Source organism: Rosa chinensis, chromosome 2 (assembly GCF_002994745.2).
Source record: "Rosa chinensis cultivar Old Blush chromosome 2, RchiOBHm-V2, whole genome shotgun sequence".
NCBI lineage: Eukaryota > Viridiplantae > Streptophyta > Magnoliopsida > Rosales > Rosaceae > Rosa > Rosa chinensis.
The window spans coordinates 25,523,240-25,542,557 of NC_037089.1; the positions used below are offsets into that span (position 1 = coordinate 25,523,240).

Consider the following 19,318-nt stretch of genomic DNA (forward strand, 5'->3'; position numbering starts at 1 on the left):
CCATTTTTGGTGATCACATATTGGTTAGATTCCATTGGCCAAATTTAAAGAGTTCCTCCTTCAGGTTGAAAATCAATTTGGTAGAAAAATTACAAGGCTCGAAATTGAACAAGGCCAAGTCCAATGTCTATCTGGGTAAATTCGAGCAATATGCCCACTTTTGCCACAAACATAACAACAAGTATATTGTTGCTTATTTTCTGAAGGAGGATATTGGTTCTTTTTCACATAGCTTGGTTTGGCTTTATTCTGTTGGTGAGGTTTACCAACTTTTTTCATATTTTTCTTCTTTGGCTGCATATGAGAATTTTTATGAAAATGACTGATCGACATATTATTATTGGAAGATACTAAATTTACCTTGGAGGTGTAATTGTTTGTATCTTGCATAAGAACATATTGACCTCTTGCTTCCTCCTCAACGCGAATGCGAGTGATCAAGGTCTCCAAAAAAATCTCCTTTTGTTTGTGACGCATGGATTTTTGGAACTCTCTCCAAGTTAATTTACAAAACTTCTCAATATTTATTTGAATAACAATGAGTAGTTCATTATAATCATAAACATTATATGAGAAATAAGTCAAGAGATAAAAAAATAATAGTTATACTCTTCTTTCTCAAATTGAGATCTCCCATATTGTCGAATGGTTTCTCTTGTGCACACTCCATCTTGATGAATCTCCTTTAAATTGTTGGTGAAATTACAATAAATTATAATTTTTATATGAAAAACTTGTTGACAATAGGTTGAGGCGCGGGTATCTCGCTCTCTCTAAGGAGATTTAAGCCCTCTGCGGAACAATGCCGGTGCACCATAAATCTCTTGACTTGTCCCCTCCAGGATACAACAATCCTACAACAAGTTGCAGGGCTCACACCAATCTCCACAAATTGGAGGAACCCAAAGCTCCACCAAAAGAACACCATTCTTTGGCCAAAAAACACACAAGACACTTTGAGGGATTTTGGAAAGAAAGTTGATGGGTGAATAGTAGTGTTTCGTAATAGTATTACGTAAAAGCAAGGATATATTTTAGCATGCAAAAAATGGTGCTATTTATAGGCTCTTAGGACACTTCCTACAATTAATAAGGTAGTAACCAAAAGCTATAGGTTACAACAAGGACTAAATATTTCACATGTTTAGTTCCTGGCCTTCTAATTTCACATGTTTAGTTCTTGTACTTTAAAATTTCGGACCAATAGGTCCTTGCCGTCTAAAACCTCAGTTAAGTCACAGCGAAATGTCTATTATGCCCTTAGTTCTTTTTTTTAAAATAAATTTATTCATTTCTCTTTTTTCTTTTCTTTTTCCTTCTTTTTATCTCTTCTCCTCCACCCCCTACGAGGAATGATGAAGAAACAAACAGAAAGAAAGAAAGGGAAGTAATAATAAAAATTCATTTTCCAAAAAGATAAAATAATTAATTAATTTAAAAAAAAGAACTGAGGGCATAATAGACATTTCGCCACGACTTAATGGAGGTTTTAGACGGCAAGGACCTATTGGTCTGAAATTTTGAAGTATAAGGACTAAACCTGTGAAATTAGAAGGCCAGGGACTGAAGTGTTTTATGGTCAAAAGCTCAAGGACTAAACAGTATTTAGTCCTTACAAGAATTAAAACCCAAAATAAAACACCATGATTTACAAAATAAAATTCAAAATAAATTCAGAATTTAAACACAAAATAAATTCACCCAAATTTAATTTCAATAATAAAATATTAAAATGTAACAACAGTTCTCATTTATGCATTCAATGTTTAGCTTCATCATTCCTTGATACAAACGCTACATTTGTGTGTAAGTGTGAAGTAACAGTACTGCTTGTAGTAGCACTGTCATTTTACAAAACCAGCACAACATAAATATACCTACATAACTTGCATCAAAATTTTGAAGAGAAAAGGGCAATGGACAGAAGCATGACCGAAAAGATCTAGTGCAGTATTAAGATTTAAGACAACTTTAAAATCTTTTAATAACATTTGATTACATATTATATATAATTCATCAAAAGATATATATTATATATTCTGCGGTTAGGGCTCATCCTAGACTTTAAATGGGTACATGTGTATATATGACAGAGGACAGAAGCACCAATAGAGAAGTAAATACTTCATTCCTAGAAAAGGAATTAATCCATTGTAGGCCAAAGGGCAGGGAAGAAGTGAGCTCTAATTTACCTTGGTTTCCTGAATCGCAGTGACAACATTTAACAGTCGATGGTATTGATGATCGGACTAATATTTCCTATGTTTTTAGTGCATTTCTCTCTACATTTTATGTAGTTATGCTCTTAACATTATCATTTCTAACTTAGTTTTGTGTTTTTAGGTAGTTTTGAGTCTAAAATGAAGGCAAGGAGGAAATGAGGCGCAGAAATAGAAAAAGATGGAGAAATGAAGTTTTCCCATTTCTACTAGGAAAAGTAATCCCAGTTGAAGGAATCCTAAGTCAACTAGGAGTCAAGCTCGTGAAAATGATGAGAAATGGTGAAAATGCAGAATCCCAGTTGGACTAGGAAACTTGTTGGCATTAGGAGTCCTGATGATACTAGCCTACTAGGATACCTGAGTGGACTAGGAGAGCCCAAGAACAATCATGAAGCTTCTAGATGATGTCATGGAAGACATGTGCAAGGCATGTGGCAGCAAAGCAATCAAGATTAGACAAGGAATCCTAATTGGATTCAAGATACGCATCAAAGTCAAATCCGATTCAAATTAGGAAATATGCCTGTGCAGATCAGTCAACTTCTACCCTGAGAGCAGCTCATAACGAACCAAATGATGATCCTTATATAGTTGGAAAGCTACGGATGTTTAGTTTTCAGAGCTTTTTGTAGTTCGTCAATATCAATTTTCTAGAAGAAATTATGGCCGATTTGGTACAGGAAGGTCAAGCTGCGTGTGAATCGGACTTTTGACGGGAATTTCTGTTTTAAGGCCCAAATCACATTGGGAAGCCCATGGCCAAATTTATTCTTCATATTTCAGATAATATTGCATGTGTGACGTCCTAGAGGCTTCCAGAAGGGTTTGTCATCATCCTTAGAGAGTTTTAAGGGATTACAACATGCAGAAAGGATGGAAACAAGTCCAAATATGTTGCTTGTTGCTCACACCCCTATTTGGCCTAATTTAAGGAGTTTAAATCAGGAAAAAATCTTTATAAATTCAGCAATATTATCTCCTTTAAAGACTCATGGCACAAATCTACTTAATTCTTGAGGCTCCTCATTGGTTGGATGACGCAGAAAAGCTAACATGGATTTATTTGATTGGTTGGAGCTGTGTGGACCAATAAGATAATTCCTAGAAATTAAAAGAAGGATCCAGAAGGCTTGGAGACTAAGTTTGTCGTCCCCTATATATAGATGCATCCTTGGGACTTTTTATTCGTCATCAAACCCTGAATCAAATACGCAATCCTCTCCTTTTTTCTCTCAAAATTTCATCATCCTCTCTTCAAGTCAAGAAGCCGTGATCAAGCTCCATCAACATCTCCTTGCTGTGGTCCTCATCTTGCCTCCACCACCTTTGAAGCTTTCTTGCATTCTTGAGATCTTCAAAAGTGTAACCATATCCTTTTCTAGTTTAATTTCGGTTTTCTTCTCTTGTAATTCAAAACGGATTTTTGTTTGTTATTTTGGATGTTTTGAATTCTTGTTAGATTAAAGTTTGGATGTTAAAGATTGATTTCCAATAGCCATGAAGCATGTTTTGTTTTAGGTTTTTCAGATTATAATTTTCAATTTCAAATATGTCATGATTGTTTGTTGATTTTGTGCTTCAATCCTGCTCTTTATGTGATTATATTCTTTGGTGCGCAACTTAGAATTATAAGCATGTAATTGCATCTAAATTAAGATATGCTAGCGTTCTAGGTCTTAATTGCTTAAGTGGAAAACCTATAGTTCCTTAGGTAAATCAACAATGAGCTTTGCATGATAAGATTAGTGTTCTAACTTGTTGTCTTTGCTTAAATCAATCAAACTTCCACATATGCTTAATGCGTTAATTGTATTTGGTTGGGGACTTGATCACTCACTAGCTTTGCATGATTAATAGGGTTAATTATGGTGCGTTCATCTAGTTAATCTAATTAAGGACTTTGTATGCGTTCATCTCTGTTCTTGATTGATTTCTTTCTATGACATGTTTGATTCGAAATTTATGTTTGATAATCTGCTTAATATGTTAATGGTTGTTAATTATATCTCTACTTCCTCCATTCACCTACTTCTACTTTGATTCAGATTTGTTTGATCATATGTATTATATAGTTAGATTTAGATACAAACTTTTGAAATCCCCTATCTTGTAATTTTGTAGATATATACTTTGTTTTTTTTTTTTTTATACTTTGTGAATAATACTAATTTGTTTAACATTTTTGATAGGAAGTATACCTCAATCCCCAGCTTAGAACGATACCCTACTTATTCTATACTACTATCTGATGCAGGGTTTAAATTGGCATTCTCTTTGAGCGTGTCAATTGATCTCTTGCTTCAGGATATTGAACCATGTATTTCACCCTAGCAAGCGCCTTTCCTCTGTTTGCTTCCTTCCTTCTTTCAGTAAGTCATAATCATCATCCTTTGTGGATAAAACTTGCATGCTGGAGCCCTCAGCAAGAGGTTCTGGCCTGAACCCGCACAACCCACTTCCTTTTCTTCTCCAACGCAAGATGATCTTGTCTACAATTCCTACCGATCAGACTATCTTTTTATAGTTTTTCCTCACCTGGTGACCTCTTACGTGGGCCTATAACCAAACAAGATAAAAGTCAAAATTCAAGAATGTTTTGGTACAAGAACAAAGCTTAATCAAGAATTTAGAGTAGATACAACGCCTAAAAAATATAACAAGAGGGAAAAAAAAAACTTATTAAGGCAATATACCTGATTTTGACAATCTGTTGTCGGATTATCAAAAAGTCTTTTCTACACTTCCAACTACAAAACTTATTTTGTATTTGTATTGCTGCAGCATCCGCATGCTCATCATGTTTCCCTGCCTTAGAATTCTCTTCTATACTTGGCGGATCACAATTAGGTGAGGTAGAGCTTAAAGACAATAAATTTCCAAACGCATACCGAGTGTTTTATTTGAGCAGTAACTGAAATAATCTTTAGAATCAACATCTTGAGTTTGGGCGACTCGGTATTCAAATTCCCTTAATTCACTACAAACCATCATATTGGAACATGTCACATAGAAAGGAACCCTTCCAGCCTAGTGTATGGGAGTATAACAATAAAGAACACCATCTGCTATAACCTTAGCAGGAACTTCAACTTCCCCAAACATACATGACCATTTACAACTTTCCGCATGTTGACTTTTCAAAAATCTTCCTGTGATCAAAACCGACCTGTATAAATTGAAGAGAATAAATGAGAAATATAATATAACAGTGAAACAAACTGCAGCACTTTTTGAATCCCTGGTTGTCCCCCTAGACAGCTAGACCAGATGTACAGTAAAAAAGAGTTGCATTAATATAAGAGCAGGTAATTTGGAAAATGAATTAGTGGATTACCATGATCTCAGAGTTTTCATACGCCCAGTTTGGTGAGAAATCAACAATGCTAAAGAGCTGGTCATGGGAAAGAGAAGGCCCCAGCATATAGCAATCCAAGCGTACTTGGAGGGGAACACTGAAGTCGTCAACCTCATTCTCACTTTGAACAGTATCCCAGTAGGCCTCAGAACCGGACTGCATTTGTGGCTCATCCACATCTTCCAATTCTTCACTCATCCATCGGTTGAAACTGTCGAGCTTAATAGTAGATGGTTGATCAGCTGTTCCCTAGCCTCAATGCTATCATTTCTGTTTGGAATATTTTTTGTGTTTGAAAGATGAAATTGAACGTCATTTTGCTTGACTGAATCCATAAGGAAAGGCACTAAGAACCAATAAATGGAGAGAGAGAGAGAGAGAGAGAGAGAGTGTGTGTGTGTGTGTGTGTGTGTGTGTGTGTGTGTTTTTGGCATTGAAATCAAAAACCAATATGTAGAGATGAGTCACTAGGCCGCGTTGTTAAAAGGAAACCACATTGGTTTTGTGTTTTTATCACAAAGCTCTCTTTAGAGCATCAGCAGTGGGAACCCAAATTTGGGTCCAAAACCAAAGGAATTAGATGAACAATTCTTAGGTTCACCCCTAGGGTGAACGAGCATATTCACTCCCATTGTCGATTAACATATTTTTATTTAATAAATTTATAATCCAACGGTCCATATCTTAAAGTCTTGTTTGGGATTGCTTCGTTTTTAAAAAAAATCAGTTTTTGTTCAAAATTTTAGATTTTATTGTGTTTGGTAAATAAATAAAAAGCAGCTTTAATTGGAAGTTATAGGTCACTAGCATCAGATTTTAGAAGCAGCCCAAAGGTTGCTTTTAAAAGCTGTTGTAGATCAAAATACGTTATACAGTTGTTTTATGTACTGACAATACTTTTAAAAATATTATTTACCAAACACGAAACTATTTATTCTCAGTTGATTATTCTCACAACATAGCAGCAGCAGCAGTTTTTTTTTAAAGTCACAGCAATCCCAAACTAGCCCTAAGTAAACCTTTAAAGATCATCTCCTTAAAAAATCAATCGAATCAGAAATCGTTTAATTATCTAATTGAATCAAACAAATGGATGGTTCTAATAACACTTACTACTATTGTGATGAACTGTCCATGTGTTTCATAAAAATGACTAACTAAAATATCTTCAATTTGATTCGCTTGTTACAGAGCTAATCTTTGTATTATGTTATACAACATGAACGGTCGGATTAGAAAATTATAAAATTATTATGCCATAATTGCAAGAGATTGTGAATATGCTCATTCACCCTAAGGGTGAACCTAAGAATTATTCGAATTAGATTGTACGGGGTCAGAAAAAAATGGACTCAAATCTGCTTTAGACTCATTTAGTCGTTTGTGATATCAGATTTGGTCTAAGAAAGTACCTAAGTCAGTTTGGACACAAATTTCGAGGCCCAACTATCTGTTATGGCTTGCATTAGTTCATACTTTACAGAGTGGTCCTCACCCAATTTAAATTTTCTTTTGAATTGTATGGCCAAAATTCATTGCTTGGTAAAATCAAACAGCCAAAAATATGAGTCCAAAATATAAGTCTTACATCACTGTAGCACCCAATAAAAATATGTTTATTTGTACACTATTCAAATAGAATCAAATTACTATTCTAGCTAATTTGGACCCAAATTGAGTCCAAAAAGTGAGTCTCCACCACTGATGCTCTGACATATGTGCATGCTATTTTTGGCCTTTTGTCTTCATCGACCAACACCGTTTATGAGTTATAGGTTAACGCGTAGTTGGGCACCATAACTTGGCTTTTGGTTCATCCCGCATCGTTAGTTTTGCTTACCAAAAATGGTCCACTTGAATCTCTTAATTCTATGGCGTGGCTCAACAAAGCAATCACGTCGTCCTACCTATTTAAAGTTTGAGAGCGCGTTGCACCCCGATACCTCAAATCATTGGGTTTACTAGATAGAACTCGTTCACGGACTCCAGCTATCCTATGGAAAACTTACAGAAATGTAAAATAATAAATAAATAAAAAATAAAAAGATTTTCTAATAAAAATGTGAAAAACAAGTGGATTACAATTACATGGCTATAACAACTTAAACTATAAATTCAGTCTTCACCGATGAGTTCATTTACCTTGTAGTATTTCAAAGACAGTCCTTTTAAGTGAACATAAATTTTGAACTGACGTCATTTCCCCAAAACTATAATACAGAAAATAAGAATAAAAGAAGGAACATAGGGCCAACCCTGAGTTGTGGCTAACCCTACAAAAGGAAAAAAAAATTTTGAATTAACAGTAGAGTTGCACTTTTTTCCCCTTCTTTTTCTGAGATGTGTCAAGTTGTTTTTTTAACCTCGGATTATTACATGAAATTTTTAAATCATCTTCTCTGACCAGGCATAGAAAATGGTGCTGGTGCATATCTCAAATTTTGCTCTACCCGGTACAAAACCAAGATACAATTTTACCTTCATAGCAAAGCTTCAGTTCGTTACATTCTCAATTTTGATGCCTGAAGATTCATTATCCATGCTTTTTTAGAGCTAAAAACAAAATTTGAAAAAAAAAAAATAATAGAAGTACTCTTTTACACATACAACAGCATCAAGAGTTTTAGACAAACCACAAGCCTTTAGAAAGATGGTTATATAAATTGCAGTTGCAGGTCTATTAACAAGACAAATTTAATTTAAAAGCCAAAGCCATTTGTTGATACTTGACACTATCTAGTAAACTAACAAATCAGATTTTACAAGGGGGTTTTGTGAACCAAATGTCACTATGAAGCTGCTGTAGGCATCAAAACGTCATCATCGAACAACGCTTCAATGTCTATGAGGTCATCATCCATATAAGTTGATGTCCCTTCTGAACTATTCAGCACCTGCAACATCCATAAGACTTGATTAAACAGGAGTCCCCTCAGATCCCTATAACATAAAACATTCAAAGGTACCATTGATGACTAGCACCCCTGATGTCAACTGCATAATTGGTTGCACAATTTTGAGAATTCTTGCATCCAGTGAATTAGAATATGGCTTCTTGATAGCAAAAGTATCATTAATATTTGTGTATCAGACTTAAAATTTTAAACGAGCTAAGAGTTTAATGCCTAAAAGGGTTCTCAATTATGTATTACATGTTTAGCTTCATCATTCCCTGATACATACAGACTATTTTGTGTGAAGTGTGTAGTAACAGCAGTGCTGTAGTAGTGTCATTTTACAAACCCAACACAACCTAAATCCCTAAACAACTTGCACCAACATTTTGAAGAGAAAAGGGCAATGGAGAGAAGACCTAAAAGATTTAGTGCAGTATTAAGACCAACTTTAAAATCTTTTAATAACATTTGATTACATATTATATGTAATTCATTAAAAGATATTATATATTCTTTGGTTAGAGCTCATCCTAGACTTTAAATGGGTACCTGTGTATATATGTTGGACAGAAGCACCAATAGAGAAGTAAATACTTCATTACTAAGAAAGAAATTAACCCATTGAAGGCCAAAGGGCAGGGAAGAAGTGAGGCTCTAATTTACCTTGGTTTCCTGAATCTCAGTGACAACATTTAAAAGTCGATGGTATTGATCTCTTGCTTCAGGATACTGAACCATGGATTTCACCCTAGCAAGTGCCTTTTGCAGCCTTTCCTCTGTTTGCTTCCTTCCTTCTTTCAGTACGTCATAATCATCATCCTTTGTGGATGAAACTTGCATGCTGGGGCCCTCAGTAACAGGTTCTGGCTTGAACCCACGCAACCCACTTCCTTTTCTTCTCCAACGCAGGATGATCTTCTCTACAATTCCGACAGACCACACTATCTTTCTATAGTTTTTCCTCACCTGGTGACCTCTTACATGGGCCTATAACGAAACAAGATAAAAGTCAAAATTCAACAATGTTTTGGTACTAGGAACAAAGCTTAATCAAGAATTTAAAGAAGATACAACGCCTGAAAAATATAACATGAGAAAAAATCTTATTAAGGCAATATACCTGAATTTTGACAATCCGTTGTCGGATTATCAAATAGTCTTTTCTACCCTTCCAACTACGGAACTTATTTTGTATTCGTACTGCTGCCGCATCCACATGCTCATCACGTTTCCCTGCCTTATGTGACTTGAGTGCAATAAGTGATAATGCCCGTTCATTGGAAAATCCAAATTTATCACCATCGTACTCTTTCAACTGCTTCCTTTGGAAAGATTGTACCCTGAACACTTGATGAATACGAGCAGCAGCTTGTGTCGCATTACAGACAGCAGTTAAAGAATCCCTCAGGGAAAGCCCATCCGTTAATTCCCCATCCCTGCTAGAACCTGAAACTGCTTTTGTTCCTGAAGTCTCTGCCGAATTTCCGTTCTTGAGATCCAAATTAAGAGATTCAAGGTGGGCACTCAAAGCAGATTCTGCAAGATATCCAGCAATCCCTTTGTGTCCTTGTTCAGAAGCTAGGTCTGCAGGTGTTTCTCCTGAAGGATATTTGGTAGTTGGATCTGTTAATGCTCCAGGAGCCGCACCCAGGGAGATGAGAGAAGCGACTGTGCGCTCTCTGAGTAAATATTAAGAGAGCAAACAAAGAATATCAGACCAACCAATTACCAATCAAATAACTCAGAAACAAACATAAAATGTCTCCAATGAAGACTCCCCGCGGGGGGGGGGGGGGGGGGGGGGGAATCTAAATGAAAGATTCTGAGATTGGTCATATTTGAGCAATTCTGTGTAACTTATCAACCATATATACAGAGAGAAGTGATATATAGAGAAGTCAACACTTTGATATATTGTTGAGGCTTTTATAAAAAATAATTGTTTTCTTCTGATACTTCATATCTAGAGAAAAAGATTCCTTCCTTTGTTTCTCCCAATCTCCCTAGAATATTTACTGCATAGTTACCCTATATTTTATAACCTCATTTGACTTCTTCTTCCTACAATAACTCTGCAAGTTCCTTTCTTCCTTCTCTCATTCATTAGTTCGTCTTTAGTCATAAACTGTAACATTTAATGATAAAACAGTAGATTATGAAATGGGGCATTTGCCGCATTTCAAACCCAGGACAACGGTAATACAGAATATGGAAACAAGTAAATGCCGAAACCAGGAAAAAAAATAGTTAAAGATGATCACCTGCCACAAAAAGCTGCCCAATGAAGTGCCGTCCATCCATTCACATCACGAAAATTGACGCTAACTCCAGCAGTTATTGTGGGCAGTAAGACCCAGTCATAGCCAAGAGCAGCTCCAAAATGTAACACACCTTGGCCACCCTCGTCTAGAACACTAGGGCCTTTACCACCAGCAGCCAGCTTCTGCAAGAGCCATGCATGCAACTTCTCCTTAAGTAACTGTTGAAGCAACTGATCCTCTACTCTTTCCAAGGAAAAGTCCTCGTCTGACGTAAGTTGTAGCATCTTGTCCCATTCATCATTGTCATTTTTCAGCATAGAAGTAATTTTAGCAGTCAACTCAGAATTCTCTGCCGTACTTGCTGAATCACAATTAGGTGAGGTAGAGCTTAAAGACAATAATTTTCCGAAGCGCATACTGAGTGTTTCATTTGAGCAGTCACTGTAATAATCTTTAGAATCAACATCTTGAATTTGGGCTACCCGGTATTCAAATTCCCTTACTTCACTACAAGCCAGCCTATTGGAACATGTCACATAAAACGGAACCCTTCCAGCCTTGTGGATGGGAGTATAACAACGAAGAACACCATCTGCTATAACCTCAGCAGGAACTTCAACTTCCCCAAACATACATGACCATTTACAACTTTCTGCATGTTGACTTTTCAAAAATTTTCCTGTGATCAAAACCTGTATAAATTGAAAAGAATAAATGAGAAATATCAGGATTCTTGAGAAACTATAATATAACTGTGAAACACACAACAGCACTTTTTCAATCCGCTGGTTGTCCTCCTAGACCAGATGTACAGTCAAAACGTTGCATTGATACAAGAGCAGGCAGTTCGGAAAATTAAATAGTGGATTACCTTGATTTCAGAGTTTTCATATGCCCAGTTTGGTGAGAAATCAACAATGCTAAAGAGCTGGTCATGAGAAAGAGAAGGCCCCAACATATAGCTATCCAAGCGTACTTGCAAGGGAACACTGGACTCATCAACTTCATTCTCACTTTCAACAGTTTCCCAGTAGGCTCCAGAACTGGACTGCATTTGTGGCTCATCCACATCTTCAAGTTCTTTACTCATCCATCGGTTGAAACTGTCGAGCTTCTTCAGACCATCATCGAATCCCAACAGAGGCTTAATAGCAGAAGGGTGATCAGCTTTTCCCTCAATGTTATCATTTCTCTTTGAAATAGTATCTGCGTGTGAAAGATGAAATTGAAGGTCATGTTGCTTGTCTGAATCCACAAGGAAAGGCCCCAAGGACTTGAGTAAATCAGTGGTATCGGCTCCTTCATCGAGCTTAGCGGTGACATTGTATTCTGTATGTGATTGCAAGCTCTGATCCATAGGCCAGTTTGATGATCCTTCAGAAGTCTGTTGGCATGCCAAATTAATGTCAACGATTGAACACAAATAGACGAATTTGATGAGGTAATAGCAATACATATAAGGGAGCACTTTTCACATTCTTCCATTCTGAATATGCTCGATTTAACAAATGTAGAATAATAGGAAATTATTACTTCAAGTATTGCATAAAATTAATCACTGAACCATCTAAATTACTTGTAAATGAAACATCCGATTTCCATAAGTCTCTACCATCCTCGAAAATTGTTACACAAACATGCATATAAACTGCTCTCACCTGCCAACTTTGTTGGACCTTTGGTCTATTTTCAGTCCCATACACAACCCTTTTATCAAAACTGTCTGTATAAAGATGCCCAATCGTCTCAATCTTAGGAAAGCTTCCCATTGTATCAGAATGTGTTGCTGAAAATGATGACTGAAAAGATTGAATGCCAGCAGCACTGTTTTCCATATCGTCCCATAATGCAAATTCACGATCTTTCCTGGGCTCATAGATATCTCCAGCATCAATACTATCTTCCCTCTTATATGCTTGAGAGAGTGAGCTAAAATCCACCCCAGGAATGGTTGACAACTTTTCTTGAAAATCATCTATAATCAACAATTTTACTATCAAGTCAGTATGCCATTAAACTTAACAAATAGTAGCTAATTAAAATTTGATAAAAGACAATATATATATATATATATATATATATATATATATCTAAAAGAATTTGTGGAATCAAGTTTACTTGAGAATGCAGGATAGTATGCATCAGAGAACTCAGAATTAATTTTCTCAGCCACAGGCTGCAACCGGGAACTTGCTTGGTTATAAAATGCTGCATTGCATATCATGTTAGGTTAAAATCAATAACTACAAGATAAAGGTGGAAGAAGAATACAACTGATGGAAACAATCAACAACTTTGTAACAAACTGCAAATTGTTCCAAAATATTTATAGCAGAAAAACAATGCATGAGTCCATGGACAACAAGCACCTGATTCAGCATCTTCGAACTCTGACGCCTGAGCACTACTCAAGCTTGTCGCGTCCGTAACTTGAGAATGCATTTGGTAACTACTTGGATTGAAACTAGAAGAAACAGAGTTCTCCATCTCAGACTGGCGGGCAATTTCTTCAGCGCCATTGGAATAGGGAATACCTTCAGTCTCTTTAACATGATTGAAATTTGTCCTATTTCCCTGATCAAATTACAAAAATTCAAGATGAATATCCATAAGAGAAATAAAAAAAATTATAAAATAAAAGATAAAAAAAACTTAACATAATATAGTATTTAAGGTCTTACAATATTTTTTTTTTTTTTAACACAATTCTAAGCACTAGATATATTAAAGTGCATAAAGGATCAAAACAATGGACCAAAATTCTACTGTCAAATGCTAGCTAGCCTGAGCATAAGAACCAAGTCCATTAATAAGACATTCGGGTTTAGCATTGAGCCCATGCACATTATGGAGTACGATTATTGAATTTAAATTAAAACTTAATCAAGCTTCCCATCATTATAAGCAAATTCTCACTACCCAGAAGTATCAAATATTTGAATGGCTGAATACCCTCAAATTTTTATTCTAGAATGTCAGAATGAATAAATAACATACCAAAGGAGCATGGACTTTGGGCTAGGTACAGTATAAAAAGAGAAGTAAACAGTCATTTGGATTATAATGTATATCAGGGACAACCACTTCTTCAAAATCTAAAAGAAATGAAAAATATAATTAGGTGATCTGGTTTATTAATGAATCCTCGCACTTTCTCTTTCCTTCATCCATTTGCTCTTTCTAACGAAATAGGACTTATAAAAAAAAATTACAAGTTCTGGACTATGGATTGCAAGAATGTGAGGTTTCTTTCATTTATTTGAGATTGATTCTGTCCAAGCAAAGGGATCAACTTTTACCAAGGCCGACCCTTAAGAGGGAACATCTATTTTTCCTTTTCTTTTTTATGATCCTTTAAACACACACTGCTTAATTTAGTAGTACTTTTCCACATTGATTCAAACATGAATAATGTATTGGAGCCAAATCACCATAGCGAAAGATACGTGCCTGGTGGTATGCATTGTAACTGCATATACAATGTTTGGTCTTTCTTATAATAACAACTCCTACATAATTTGAACCCTGACAAAGATCTCAATTCAATGAAATTATAGAATAAAGCATTACCTTTACTTCCCGGTAGTGGACGAGAACAATGTGCGAGAGGTCCCTGCAGGAGAGGTCAAGTAGGTAAGACATCATGACAAGTTTTCACAATTTCATTAGCATGGTTAGTAAAATTTTCTTCTTCAACTTTTATAAATGTACATGTTGAAATAAGAAGGCACCCTTCGGGATTATGCTTGTAGATGCAGACATAGAGAGTAGTGCAATGCTTAGCCTCAAATAACATTGTGCATATACAAATTAAAACTCACTCTTCAAGCATCCAATAACTGCGTCTTTGGAAATTTTCATTGTCTTCTCCATGGGCATAGTAGCAGTGCAACACATCAACACTTCCAGCCTGAAAGGATATACAATTATTATTTGATGACTCTAACTATAGAACAGTAACAAAGTAACTCTTGATGCAAGCCTAAAAGAATTAAAAAAGGCTGTCTATGGAAAGATTACCAATAACTGTTTAAGAACTGGCTTATATACATACCTTTTAGCTGCTCAATAGAATTTATGCCACACAATTTGAAGTTTCCAAAAGGCAAGTAATCACAGAAAGTTGAGCATGTTCCTAATGTTTTCAATCTTTAACATACAAATGTTCCCGCCTACCTCATGAACTTTAAGCCAACTTTCTTTTCCTCTGTTTTCTAAGCAGAAATTTCTATCAGCATCATCCTGCCTCAGTTGGTGTAAGTGCTGCTTTTACTAAATAAGTTTGCATCAAATAGGGATGCAAAGTAGCCACAACATGCTGGCTTTGAACTGGTCAGACTTGGATGGCTAGATTTTTACTGACCTCAAGCCTAACACCAGCCTCAAGGTTTGGATTAAGCTTAGCGCTTGCTAGGAAATAGGAGCATGAACTCAACTCATTCGCTTTGATGAGTCGATAAATGACCGACCTCAATCTCAAGTTCACCCAAGATCTTCATAAGTACTCACAAGCGTATCAGTCTTAACTTAGAACTTTTTTGTTTTACACCAAATTCCAAGCGAATACAATCCCATTCACCATGTTATACTTTACTAACTCAATTTAGTTTCTCTAAGCCTTAGCCCACCTCATTAAATTGCACTAACATCTTTCATCTGATTATGTACCACGTTACTTTCATACCATAGCTCTTCGTCTTTGTGTCTTTGAACTTTATGTCAAATTCCTTAGGTCATGGAAAGAATATAGTAACCAGAAAATAGCTAAATGGTGAAAAAAAAATCCAATTAAATCTGTTATATATGAACATGTGTGTAAAATCTATAACATCACATTTGATGCTTACCTTGAGCCTCTCATGGGCCTCCTTCACTGTCTTTCCATCCTTTTTCTTCCTCCAGTTATGACCATCTTTCCTGAAATACCTCAGCACCTTTCGATCGAATAGAAAAAGTGATCCACCTAAAATAAATGACATGTGTCAAATCAAGGCAGGTTTCATATAAAACTAAATGACATTATACCAACACAAATCAAACCAAGCCGCATACACATTCAATCCAAATTAATGCACTTATAACTTCATAACTTGAAAAATGCAAATGTTGGGTCTTAAGTGTTAAATTTTTATGCCGTCGAAACCCAATATTATTCAACCGTAAACTATGCAGAACACCACAGCTCTCATGTCAAAGAGCAATGCCAAAAGGAATGCGGTAACCGACCCAACTGATTCTTGACACAAACACCAACTGGCATAAACTTTCCCCCTCCTTAATCATATAATATTACAAGTCAAAACCTTATGAGGATAAGTAGCTAACTTTCCAGAGACTTGTAACTAGCACATCCAAATGGAATATAGAGTTAGATTAAAATGTTAATCAAATTATTTTTGAATACACAATAAAACTTTACCAAGCATTTCAGACACTTTATCAATATGCAAGCATTGTGATAATCTTGTAAATTAGAACAATCTAAGATGAAAGCAAAAAAAATGTCTGCACAGTTTCAAGAGGCATTGATCTACACAGTTTCAAGATGCATTGATCAACCAGTAACGTTTGTTGACAAATTTCTCAAGGACTACTATCACATATGACAGTTGAAAGACATGCCAGACCACAATTGTTGTTAGGAAGAGAAGAGGACAAGGGTAGGGGCTAGGTTGAAGGTGGAGCCAAGAGCACACCTTTCATTAAAACATTCAAGTAGATTGACCCAAATTTGGGAAATACCATTCAAGGCTTCAGAAGAGATAAGAATTTATGTAGCAAAACCAAGCAAAGATTTTATAAAGCATTGGTTAATCCTCTAGCAAAGGAACATCATTACCAATATTAATCGACAAATCTAATGCCGCTGAAAAAAACATACCAGGTGGCATTGCTGGCTCTAACGATATATGAAATTTTTTATAATTTTGAAAAATTGCACATATGAACATCACTAGCAATATTAATCAACAAATCTAATGCCGCTGAAAAAAAAAATGAAGAAAAAAAAAAATACCAGGTGGTGTACTTGCAGGCTCTGAAGATATATGAAATTTTTTATAATTTTGAAGAATTTCGCATATTTCAGCTGGGCGTAGCCATCGGTGTTTAGCTTCTAAAAGTATCTGCTGAATATCTGCATCCAATTTATCACAATTAGTAATTATTCATAGATAAGAGATAATCAAACCAACCTAGCATGAAATAATTGATGATTTTACAATTTAAAAGTAAAAGAGAAAGATGATTTACAAGATGAATGTTTTTAGTCATTATAAAGTTAAACCATTACTCTGACTGACAGGAGATGAGAATTATTTTTCCAGTTTATTGAAGGCTGAAGCCCATAGGGAAGTTACAGTAGCAATTCAACACCATTTGAAGCTGGCTGTCAGATACTTCGGTCCGTTTCCAAGACTGACAAACACTGGTCCCAATAGCATACAAAATATAGTTGCTCTTAACTCTAAGATCCATCTTGTATTTCATGTCTTGAGGCTTTAAAGGAAGATTGGAAGATCTGTCACCCCATTTCCTCAATACCATTAAGGAAGGCCAACAAGCAATAGAACCTTTAGCCATCCATGACTATGCCTGGGGCAGGTGGAGAAAATACAGTCACTCTACAGCCACTTGGGAAGATTGGACGTTCATTGTTGTATTTCCTGAAATTTATTTCTGAGAACTAGCATCCCGAATAGCAAGAGTGTCTCTGTGTGAATCTCTTCCAAACCAGGCCACACCAATTAGGCCACCCCTTGGGCTGGGAATGACCCAGCGGATGACTTGACAACTTCAAAGAAGTGAAAGCAGTTTTTTTTTTTTTTTTTTTTTTTAATTATGAGTTAGTACGAGCTATTTGCTACTATCGATACTGAGTCAACCCAGATCTAGCTGCGCAACAGAAGCTGTGCAAGTGCTGAGTAGATATGCAAGCGGAAAGCTGCAGATGGATCTGACCGCTATCATTTTAAATAGGTACTAGGAAGCTGTCATCTTAGATACTTAGATCTTTCATGATACTACCCGAAGTTCATTGACGTATATTATTCAAATTTGTACTTAGACAGGACATAAACTTGAATAAACAGTAGAGTTAAATTAGATGGACAAAGTTACTTGGCCGCATTAGATTAATTATTCTTTTCCACAACCTTGTATAAAGATCAAGATATTTTTGTCAGAGTGAAGGCTTTCTTTCGAAGGAAGATAAGCAAAGCCTAGTGTTGCGCATCCTGCATAACTCAAGCATTGTAGTTTGATAGTTCAACAGTCCACAGTACTAAAGATTGATGTTCCTAAATGGGGCTGTCATAGTCGACACAAGGCGAAGCTCAGTTTTTACATTGATCAGAAAAACACAGTCCACGCCGCGTCAGGAATGAAATTTGAAGAAAAGGGAGTTATTGTCATGGTTAAATCAAAGGGAATGAGCATGGTTATGGTTAAATCAGACGCAAATCTTCCCACTGACAGCAAACTGAAGCCTAAATCAGGGATGCTTGCCCAGTTGACACCCATAGGTAACAACATCAAGCTTCCTTTCATCAAATATATCATATAATACTCGTTTTTCTAGTAGAGTTTTCCTCCTACTTCCTGCCCCAAATTCAATCCAGTTGATCAAACCCATGAACACTCCTATCATACTTGTAACCTTGTTTCAGTTGACAAATAAAATAACAACAATAAAATTTTTTTAAAAAAAATAATAATAATAATACAAAGAAACACAGAAATACGATTACTAGTGAATCCCACTTTTTAACACTGAAATTAAGACAAGAACACACCTACCCAGAATTCAATTTCCATCAAAAACTCACATAAACAAATAACAAAACCACAAAAATCCACAAGAACTAGACTTTTTACAAAATCGGTGAACAAAAACATCGAACTGACCTAATTGATTTCCAAGACCATAGCGCTTGGTATCCGACATGAGCTCGTTGCGGATTGTAATAATCACAGTGTTATCACTCCCAGAACCAACCAACCAGATAGCAGATAAGACCAACACGTCCCTGTAACTCGGTGGCCTTTGATCTGAAGGTTGAGGTAACTAAAGATTTAAGATTGGGGAAGAAAAGGTGTGAAATTTGTGCGATTTCAAAGTAAAAGGAAAGTTGGGCGAAAATAGTCGTAGCCAAAAGAAAGCAGGAAGCTTCTGAGGAAGGTAGAAATGAAGCACAAATGGAAGGCCACTGGGTGACGATTATATACCTTGGCCCACCTTTTTTGACGTCCATACAGGGCAAATCCCCTTTTTTTTTTTTCTTTTTTTTTTTTTTTGGGCAGTCAAATTGACTCGGTTTCGGACTTTGCCTCCCCGCTTCCTTTTTGTCCTAGATTTCTGGGGGGGGGGGCGTGTACTGTTCTTAACTTCTTACGAGTGTTGTATTAAATGTACCTGGCAATAGGTCACATGGGTGATAGGGCAGGGGGAGCAGAATGTTCAAGCAAACCGTGTATGGCTGAAATGGATCGTGATCTTAGTTTGGTGGGTCTGAAGTCTGAACTATGTTGGCCTTCCTAGCTAGTTCATTCCATCTCTGTGGACAGACTATGGTGATGTCGATA

General features: G+C 36.1%; 1 protein-coding gene across 1 annotated transcript; it reads right to left on the reverse strand.

The window, feature by feature from the left end:
• Positions 1-8,214: 8,214 nt before the first annotated feature.
• Positions 8,215-18,940, reverse strand: LOC112186041 (calmodulin-binding transcription activator 3). Its single transcript, XM_040514175.1, has 13 exons — positions 18,641-18,940; positions 16,752-16,871; positions 15,583-15,698; positions 14,557-14,645; positions 14,306-14,348; positions 13,105-13,309; positions 12,854-12,943; positions 12,394-12,710; positions 11,607-12,119; positions 10,736-11,427; positions 9,595-10,153; positions 9,138-9,461; positions 8,215-8,471 (listed from the first exon to the last, which is right to left on the reverse strand). Exons 1-13 carry the CDS (start codon positions 18,678-18,680, stop codon positions 8,367-8,369), a joined length of 3,213 nt encoding a protein of 1,070 aa, XP_040370109.1. The 5' UTR covers positions 18,681-18,940; the 3' UTR covers positions 8,215-8,366.
• Between the last annotated feature and the right edge of the window lie 378 nt (positions 18,941-19,318).

Coding starts and splice junctions, on each gene's coding strand:
- LOC112186041 (XM_040514175.1), bottom strand. CDS start 18,680: ATGTCGGATACCAAGCGCTATGGTCTTGGAAATCAATTAG. Junction 14,646..15,582: donor AGGCCCATGAGAGGCTCAAG/GTAAGCATCAAA, acceptor ATATCCTTTCAG/GCTGGAAGTGTTGATGTGTT. Junction 12,120..12,393: donor AGGTCCAACAAAGTTGGCAG/GTGAGAGCAGTT, acceptor GCATGCCAACAG/ACTTCTGAAGGATCATCAAA.